Source organism: Plasmodium brasilianum, assembly GCF_023973825.1.
Source record: "Plasmodium brasilianum strain Bolivian I chromosome Unknown PB_00_20, whole genome shotgun sequence".
NCBI classification, from domain to species: Eukaryota; Apicomplexa; class Aconoidasida; order Haemosporida; family Plasmodiidae; genus Plasmodium; species Plasmodium brasilianum.
In genome coordinates this window covers 22,144-33,007 of record NW_027122938.1, presented here as the reverse complement: position 1 = coordinate 33,007, position 10,864 = coordinate 22,144, and the positions used below count along the sequence as shown (strand labels likewise).

Here is a 10,864-nt window from a genome sequence, read left to right as displayed (position 1 = left end):
TAACTCAGTACATTCGATAGATTAACACTAGACCCCTCACTCGGTGCATAACACAATACACTATGTAACTTGTCATTTGACTTTCCATACGTTTTATAGGACCATTCATCATACATTCCATCGAGTAGTTTCGTAGTCAACTTATCACGCGTTCCATCGTACATGTTATCTAATATCCCATCTTGTACCTCCCCATATAATGAATGCATAAAGGGGGTGGTCATTACTTTACCTCCTCCAAATTTAAATGTATTCTTAAGTGCCAATGATCTACCTTTAGATAGGATATCGATTAAATTGTCTTCTTGATTTTCCTTATTCCATATTTTGCAACTAGAACACTGAAAAATTAGGTAAATAAAAATTTATGTATATTTTAATTTGCGCGCATAAACGAGCATTTTAACCGGGAAAAAACATACACATGTATAAGCACATGCGTATGCACGCGTATGAGCACAAGTATAATCCCATACATATGAACATACTTATGTAGTGTAGTAGGGACAAACTCCCCCCCCCCCACACACACACAGTGTTTCATACATATGTGTGTATTTTCCTACATTTTCTTGGTAGAACAATAACCATATTAAATAAGCAAAAATACATATTTTCGTAACAGCAAATAAATGATTTCCTTCTTGAGGCACCTGAGAGTGTTCAAATGAAATAGTCTTAAAATCATCTATGGGATTCAAACCTTTATTTTCATCATCCTCCCCTGTATGATATGTAGAATCAATATATGATGAAGTCATGATGATACTATTTTTCCTTATCATTTTTTTTATTTTTTTCAGAATTAAAAACGTGTAATTTAAAATATGAAGGCAGACGCATTTGATCTTTTCATATCATATTTAATAATTTAAAGGTACACACTGCTTTTTTCTGTACGTACGTCTATACATACACGTACACATGTACACATGTATATATGTATTAACATATGTACATATGCGCATAGTTGTATAACCAAAGTTGATAACTATATATAAATGCTAATAAATAAACAAAAATATATGTATATATATATATATATATATAAAAGAGTAAATCCCACGCTGTAAAAATGGAAAGAATCGCTTAAAATCAAATCCTAATAAAACGCATTATTTTGAAGTTTTTATAATAATATGATAAATTATATGAATACGTAAAATATATTCACTAATCAAAGCTAAACCACAAAGGTATTCGTGCGTTAAATATGTACTTTTGCAGAAGTACGAATATTACGTGCGCATATATATATATATATATATATATTCATTTATTCATTTATATTTATTCAGTTATATTTTTATATTTTTAATTATTCAGTTATATTTTTATATTTTTAATTATTAAATTATATTTTTATATTTATTCATTTATATTTTTAATTATTCAGTTATATTTTTATTTATTGAGTTATATTTTTATTTATTCAATTATATTTTTATATTTTTTTTTATTTATATTTTTATCTATTTTTCTAATGAACGTGGTGATACATATAATTCAGACTCATCTCATCGTCATAATAATGCTCTTCTTTCCAACAAAAAAAAAACAAAATAGAATAAAATAAAATAAAATAAACAAAAATAAAATAAAATAAACAAAAATAAAATAAAATAAACAAAAATAAAATAAAATAAACAAAAATAAAATAAAATAAACAAAAATAAAATAAAAGAACAAGAGAACAAAAGAACAGACCAGAGCAGACCAGAACAGAACAGAACAGAACAGAACAAACGCATAAAAAATATTTAAATGAACATAAAAAAGAATCCAAAATTAAAGAATTCTTTAAAATTATACAAATGACAGTGCTCCATTGTGACTTCACAAAAAGTTTCGTTCCGTTGTAGTGCTTAATGAATAATGTATATTCATTTTTTTATAACAAGAATAGTAGAAAGAAAATAAAACAAAATTAGAAATAAAACAAAATTAGAAATAAAATAAAAGTAAAAAACGAAAAAAAACGAAAAAAAAACATTTGCAATGTTGTAAAATTTAAAGTACAAATATTTTATTCAGTTGGAAGAACATATAATATAGTATATTCACCAATATACACGTATATACATATGTACATTTATACATATATATACAATTCAAACAAATCTTGGGCAGTAGTTTAACTAATCAAAAACACAAAATGCATTAATATATTAATAAATTGCATTTTTTTTTTTTTTTTTTTTTTTTGAATACTGTAATAATATATGGGCCAAATATAAATGTCATCGTATTGCCAAAATTGTGATTAGTAAAAATGTAGTAATTATTTATGTTTGTTTAAAAAAAAAAAAAAAAAAAAAAAAAATAGCTATTAAACTTATTATTTTTCATCATTAATTTTATCATTTTATTTTACAAAAACGAATGATAACTTCATATGAGATTATGAAAAACATAAGCATGAAGAACGGAAAAAATTAATTAACGATATATGCCGTAAAAGTGAAATAATGAAAGCGCAAAAAAATGCAACATCAAACGAACAGAACAAACAAGTTGAAGTACAGAACGAAATACTACGTGAAGTAAAACTTTTTTTTACAACAGAACAAAAACTAGATCGACAATACTCCTTAGTATTTTGTTAGAGCATTTAACATTTAATAATTATGGTCTTTGCAATGAAAAAAATACTACCGGAGCACAGCAATACACGGATAAACGAATAAAATTGTTTTCAAAAGATGAAATTAAAAATTAAAAATAGAAGATAAAAGATAAAAAATAAAAGATACATAATAAAAGATAATAAAAGATAAAAAATAAAAGATAATAAAAGATACAAAATAAAAGATAATAAAAGATAAAAAATAAAAGATAATAAAAGATACAAAATAAAAGAGAATAAAAGATAAAAAATAATCATGTACCTTAACCCCTCTGATTTGTCAAAAAGCCTCTTTAAAGTACATTCACTTATTACACATAGCAACATAGACTATTTTATTTCTTTTGAGTTTATTAAATTATCATTACTGTTATTTACTTATGTTTGATGTTCAATCAAAATATAAAATAGTGTTAAAATACCATATAATATAACATGGAAATTTTATTTTTTATATATATACTTTTAAAATAAAAATAATACTATTGTTTTTATTTATACTTTATAACGCGTATTCACATATACATATATATATATATATATATATATATATATATATATATATGTAGCACATATGATATTGCTCCAAAAAATAATAATAAAATATTAGCACATTTAAAGTACACATTTGCATATATGTGTTTATATATATATGTATATATATATGTATATCGTTTTTCCTTTTTCTCCAGGAGGTTCAACTTTTTAAAGACGACTGTAATTACAGTATAATTTATTTACACAGAACTGTTATTCTATTTTTAAAAATTTCTTCCTTTTTTTTGTTAACTTCATTTTAAATGAAAAATAAGGAAAAAGCTGAAGTGTATTTTACTACACCAAATAGTAGATTAAAAGGAATATTCTAAAATTGGCTAATAAAAAAAAAAAAAAAATGGAAAATAAAAAAAGAAATAGAAAACGAAATAGAAAACGAAATAGAAAACGAAATAGAAAACGAAATAGAAAAAGAAATTGAAAAAGAAATTGAAAACAAAATAGAAAAAGAAATTGAAAAAGAAATAGAAAAAGAAATTGAAAAAGAAATTGAAAAAGAAATAGAAAAAGAAAAAGAACTAGAAAAAAAAAAACACACCTGATAAATTAATTATGTATAAAACGTACAAACTAATAATCCAGTAACTCTAACCTTTGTACGAATTTTCAAAAATTTAAAAATATAATTACTGCCATTATATGTAGTAATTCGATAAATTATTAGTACGATAAACAAATGTAATTCAAGAGTAAAGAGGCGAACATGTTCTCTTAAGTAAATAATATAAAATATGATTAATAAAAAAAATAAAACAAAATAAAATAATTTCCACTACTTTTTATAATATTATATATATATATATATATATTGTATACCATTATATTTTTTCCTTTTTCCACGCCATATATAATAATAATATATAAATGTGCGTATCAGAAATACGTTAAAGATTCTTAATTTTCATATTTGTAAAACTCCATAAAAATATAATAATATTATTTTAAAAAAAAAAGTCTTACTATTTTTAATTTTGTACATAATATACATAGCAGCCCATACCAATTTAATACATTATGATGCAGAAGTTATATTATTGTTAATCCCTATAAACTTTACCGGGATAAAATATAATACTTACTAGTTCAGTGAATTGAAATTGGATTAAGATAATAATCGTACTACCACTACTTCTAACAATAATCATAATATTGGTGAGTGTTCTTATTATAATATATATTTATATGTATGAATAAAAATTGAAATTATGGAATATTCTGAAAAATGGCTGTACAAAAAATAAGTACAAGAACGCGATCACTCTAGTTTTGTACTTTTAATGCATGCTTAACGTAATTTATCATGTACTTTATAAATATTTATATATTTTAGTAGTACATAATTTTTAAGTTTATATTCTAAAATATATATAAATCTAGATATATATAGATATAGATATCTATATCTATATATATATAAAAAAAAAAAAAAAAAAATTATAAGATTAAAATTTATATATAATAATATATATATGTATATAGCTACATGTACGCATAAAATTATAACAAATATTTGACGGGAAATACCTTTTTTTTTTTCTTAAAAAAAAATTATATTATTAATGTTCAATTTTAAAACAGTTTCAGCTGAGATGAATAAAATGGTAGCACAACTTTACAATGGCAATTCTTATTTATTAGCTAAAAATATAAATAAATAAATAAATATATCTACATATATATTTACATTTATATATATAGTTATATTTGGTACCTTTATATATTATTAAAAAATTTTAAATGAGAAAATTAAAAAGATTTTTTTCTTTCTAGACCTTTACGTTCTTTTTTTTTTTTTTTTTTCCTTTTCCTTATCTCTAAAAAAATGTAAAAAATTATACATGCATAATAACACAATAAAACAATGATGTAGTGATGCAGTAATATTCTATTTTTATTATTTTATAATATAATTTTTTTTTTTCATTATATATACATTTATACAATTATACACATACATTTTTAAATTTTAAAAATTTCTGTTTTTGAAAAAGAGAGTGTATATATATATTATATATACCTATGTAGATATATATAATTGTTAAAAAAAAAAAAAAAAATGCACTCATAAGTTTTATGTTTCACAAAATGTAGAATTTTAAAAGAAGGTATATTTTAATTAATTTTTATATTTTTTTCACAGCATTTAATGATTCAAATTAACTAAAAAAATTTACTAAGTTTTCATGCAGTCGTGCATTTATAGTTCAAGATATGGCAATTCATAAGTGCGCTATATTTTTTACATACGTATAAATGTATATATATATATATATATATATATATATATAATATAATATGCATTAATAACATTACTGGTAGTTATTAAGATAATAATAGTGAAAATATACGTTTATAAAAAAAAAAAAAAAAAAAGGAAAAAAATTACACGACAAAAATAAGGGTTATAATAAAAAATACCATTATTTTTTAAAAAATTATTTACTATGTTTGAGTGCTCCATAAGTAAAACAAATAAAATGCATTTTCAAAAAATTGTATTTTCTTTTCTTTTATAATTTATGTATTACTCTAAATACTGTATATTATAATAAAATGCATGTATTTCTTTATTTAAACATATTGCTCCATTCATTAAATACATATATATGTACATGCCAAAATTTACTATTATCAAATTATTGGAAAGTTGATTTTCTTTAACACCTTGCAATAATTCGACAATTATTTTAATTCCTAATTCCCTAACTTCCTTAAATTTTAAAATTAATTTAGTTTATTAATGTACATTAATGTCGATGTAAATATTTATATACATCGTATGTATATATATGTATTTATATATTTATAAGTATTTATATATATATTTATACGTATTTATACGTATTTATACTTATTATATAATATGTAATAATTTAGTGTAAATATATTTTTTATTTTTCATTCATTGTTTCCATTATAATAGAAAACATTTTATTATATTTTTATTTAAACCAAAAAAGAGAAAAATATTTTTAATTTTTGAAGAAGTAAAATAGTATAGGGAAAAACTACAATATTTCGAAGATCTTTGAAATATTATATAAATCTAAAAGTGGCATGTACTTACATATATATATATATATATATTGATGTACTTGTACGTATGTGCATATACAGATGTACGTGAATATATATTTGTGTTGCAAAAATATTAGCAAATTTTTGAATATATTCCATTAAAAAAAATATGAACATGTTAAGGTATTTTATTAACATTTTAACGTTTACCCTGTTAGTTAAAGCGTGGCACATTTCCAACAATGTATAATATTAAAAATAATTACAGTAGAGGTTTTTTTTTTTTTTTTTTTATTTAATTATATCCCTGTTTGTTAATTTGCTCGATGAATATATTTTAAAAAAATATATTTTTTCGTAAATTTATAGAACTGTTTTATGTGTATATATATATATATATATATATATATTAAAATATTTTAAATAAATATATTTGAATTTTTTATCTGAACATTTAGGCCACTAGTGATAGAAAGTCATGGAATAAATCTGGCAACACAAATAATAATGTTAATAATGTAAGATGTAGTAGGTTACTAGTTGGACAGACAGAATTATTGGTACAACCAAATTATGGACCAGTAAAATCCTATTATGTGAATTCATCAAACAAACATAATGATAATTTTCAACAAAGGAAAAATATATTAACACGCAATAATAATTATAGTAATAATTATAATTACGATAATAACAAACATAGTAATAATAATCATTATAGTAATAATAATCATTATAGTAATTATAATCATTATAGTAATAATAATCATTATAGTAATAATAACAATGACGTTTATGTCAGTAAAAAAACAAATCGATGTAATTTTGATATTGCCAAAAATAATAATTTAAAAAAAAAATTTAATGGGTTAAAGCAGAGAGAAAATTCTGAACAAATGCATGCCGCTTTAATATACGATAATAGTAAATTTAAATCATGGTATAATTCGGTAAATTGTTTAGTAAGTGCAGGAAAGGGGACTAATAATACAAAAAATGATAGTACTAAAGTTAATGATATGTCTGATTCTGTAAACTGTTTAGTAAATGCAGGTAAAGCTCCAGATGCTACAAAATATGATGATTCTAGAGATAATTCTGTGTCAGATTCTATAAACTGCTTAGTAGATGCAGGAAAAGCTTCAGATGCTACAAAATATGATAGTTCTAGAGATAATTCTGTGTCTGATTCTATAAATTGTTTAGTAAATGTAGGAAAAGGGTCTGATAATACAAAAAATTGTGGTAATAAAACTTATGCTTTGTCTGATTCTGTAAACTATTTAGTAAATACAGGAAAAGGATATGATGCCTTGAAAAATGAGGGTAGGAAATTTGAAAAGGGAGATAATTTAACAGATCATTTAGAAACGTTTCAACGATGGTATGATGGTTTAAAAGATGATGATAGAAGGTCTGTAAAGGGGTTCGATTTAACAAATTATATAGAAAATAATGATAAGAGAGTTAATACCTTAAAGAATAATAACAGATTTGTGAAACTAATAGAAGTTTTAAGAGATTATGATGACATTAATAAGGAATTTTATTCATCCCAATTACGAGATAATTTTGAACTAGTAATTGATTTTCTAAAAAAAGAAAATTATAATGAAGTACCACATAAAGTAAGAAAACCAAAATTTTATGTTGAGATAAAGAGATATAGAAAAAAAAATAATTCATTTTCCAAATTCATGAAATTTTTAAAAGAATTTGATAAAAGCATCGAGTTAAAAATATTTAATGCATTTGCACCAGAAAATAAGAGTAGCAATTTAGTGAATAGAAGAGGAGGTACAGGAAACAAATTAACAGGATTTATGAACAGACTTAAAATCTTTATGCCACTCATTATAAACACCTTGCTTGTATTTATATTTGCTGCAAAAAATTATATTTCTTTAGCACTTCCATTATATTTTATTACATATATAATGATAATTTACCTTTCGCATAAACTTTATAAAGTTAATAAAATTTATAATAATGCAAAGAGTCGTAATATAAGTAATGTCCTTTAAAAAATATAACAGTGCCAGGTATATGTAACTCTGAGCTTGCAAATCGTTAGCTTGCAAATCGTTAGCTTGCAAATCGTTAAATTTTGAAGTATTAAGTAGAGAAATTTTAAAATTGTTCACAGTGTAGCGATAAAGGAAGGACATGTATGTATTCGAAATTTATGTTTATGCATGTATGCAGAATGTATGATTCCAGAATTGAATGCCTTTTAATTTTTCAACATAGGAAAATAAAGACGCTTTTATTTTGTTTTATCCTTTTGTTTTTTTTTTTTTTTTACTCCATACAATAATTATATCATTTATATTTGAATTAATTCATTATATTATTAATTTTTTTTCAAATATTTTTAAGAAAAAGCTTTTTTTATTAAAATTATTTCGTTTTTCCTTTTCACGTCGTATGCATATGTATATACATGTATATATATTTATTTATTTATACATAAGTGTGTGTATGTTTGTGTATATGTGTGTTAAAATTGATGATTTTTCACATCTTTTAATTAATCTGTGGAAGTACAATTAATATACGTGAATTTATATATTTCCCTTTCAAAAAATAAATAGCTCTTTTTTTATTGTTCTGCATTAAGAACATTTATAAAGTGCTCCTTAAATTTTGCACTTAACGTTTTGCTCCTCGTTAAGGTTTATTCCAACCTTTGTTCGCGTTCCTATTATTTCTGTTTATTTTATTGCCGTTCCTATTATTTCTGTTTATTTTATTGCCGTTCCTATTATTTCTGTTTATTTTATTGCCGTTCCTATTATTTCTGTTTATTTTATTGCCGTTCATATTATTTCTGTTTATTTTATTGCCGTTCATATTATTTCTGTTTATTTTATTGCCGTTCATATTATTTCTGTTTATTTTATTGCCGTTCATATTATTTCTGTTTATTTTATTATCGTTCATATTATTGTTGTTCGTGTTATTCCTGCTCGCTATGTTCATGTTTACTTCATTGATTTTAACCTTATTGATGTTTAAACTATTGTAGTTTTTCTTATTGTTTATATTTATTTTACTATTTATTTATTTTTATTTTTTTTTTCCCTTTTTAAATGAAGCATAATGATGTACGTGCCCATTTGGTTAAAAATAAATATATTTATTTTACTCAAAATTTTTATATTGTAAGAACAAACATTACTGATGAAACGTGAGAATATTAATTATCTTTTGCCATAAATTAATTGATATCATTTTCCTTTTTTAAATTTATTATTTTTAATTTTAACAAATTAAAAAAATAGACAACATTTTATTCAAAATTTCTTTTTTCTTTTTTCATGTTCATTAATTTTTGTAGCACACACAAATGCATTAATCCCATTTGTCTATTTTTATCACTATATACGTTTTTTCCTAGTAATTGTTGTTCATTTTTGTATAAGTTTTCACGTCTTTGTAGTGTGTACATTCGTAATTTCATTTTATCATAACATTTCGGCCGGACGTGCATTTACGAATATTTCATTTCATTTTTACCTTGTATACTGGTATATTATTATTTAGCCAAATATTGTATTTTTATGGGGGGAGCTTAACACCTGATGAACTTTGCATGCCTTGGCTTTTTATTTGATTTCGCGATCATATCCAAATTTGCCAAATAAATTTTATGGGCTTTCTTAATAATCTCTCCCTTATATAGATTATTCGTACTAACAGGAGTACTTGCACGTGCATACAGGAACATACACCTACATACATGTACATGTACATATATATATGAATAATCATTCTTTAAAAATTTTTTTTTTGTCGCTTTCCTGTTTTATTTAATGACAGTGATCCAAGGGAAGCTTCCTAATTAAAAAAAAAAAAAAAAAAAAAAAAAGTTAAGGGTACATTAAGTACAGTAAAAACTAGAACAAAAAAAAATGTGTACCTTAAAAAATTCATATATTACATTTACGATCCCAATTTTTATATTTTTCCGAACCTTATACCATAATTACCCATATCCCAAAGATAGTGTGGATGGTGTGAATTGTGTATGTCCACCTAAATGAGTATATGATACGAGTAAACATTTTTCTAAGTGCAATATTATAACAAAAATATTTTCATTACTTTCATTACGCTTTTTTTTATTTTAATTATAATTTTAAACGCTTATTTATCGTTACCATATGCTACAGATATTATGTACTCATGTATTTTTAATCCTCGTTTTATGGAAAATATGAAATGTGAAAAGCTCAATTATTTATTTATTACAACCAATAGATAGATGTTTTTTGATACTAAATAAGAGCTTCATTTTCCCTCTTTTCATAATTAGGGTATTCGATTACTAAATACTTTCATTTCATACTCTCTACTTTGCATAAAACTATTTTATTCTTTCCATTTTATCATATTACATGCCACACGCCAAAAGTTGCACTTTTATATCATATCTGTAATTGCATCCATAGCTATTTTATATATGTGTACCGTTAAGATGTAAATTATTTACCTTATCCACCCTTCCGCATTTCTATGTTACATAACATAACTGTTCAAATTTAAAAATCATTTTAGAATATATGCAAGTATTACCTTGTTGTTGGTAATGCTTATATATAATATAGACATACAGCAGCAAGTAATTTTCTTAAAAAATTTGTTCATTCAAAATTCTCT

At 22.6% G+C, this 10,864-nt stretch overlaps 3 protein-coding genes across 3 annotated transcripts; 1 reads left to right on the top strand and 2 right to left on the bottom strand.

Moving 5' to 3' along the window:
• Positions 1-785, bottom strand: MKS88_000330 (uncharacterized protein; the record flags this gene model as incomplete). The annotated part of the gene is made up of 2 exons (XM_067219331.1): positions 1-341; positions 654-785. Coding segments are annotated over 2 exons (473 nt in total), but the record flags the coding sequence as incomplete, so codon positions are not given.
• Positions 786-6,377: 5,592 nt separating this feature from the next.
• On the top strand, positions 6,378-8,226 carry MKS88_000329 (uncharacterized protein; the record flags this gene model as incomplete). Its single annotated transcript, XM_067219330.1, has 2 exons — positions 6,378-6,446; positions 6,661-8,226. The coding sequence occupies 2 exons, from the start codon at positions 6,378-6,380 to the stop codon at positions 8,224-8,226; spliced, it is 1,635 nt and encodes a 544-aa protein (XP_067070338.1).
• A 646-nt stretch (positions 8,227-8,872) lies between these two features.
• MKS88_000328 (uncharacterized protein) lies at positions 8,873-9,184 on the bottom strand (the record flags this gene model as incomplete). Its single annotated transcript, XM_067219329.1, has 1 exon — positions 8,873-9,184. The coding sequence occupies one exon, from the start codon at positions 9,182-9,184 to the stop codon at positions 8,873-8,875; it is 312 nt and encodes a 103-aa protein (XP_067070337.1).
• Positions 9,185-10,864: the final 1,680 nt, after the last annotated feature.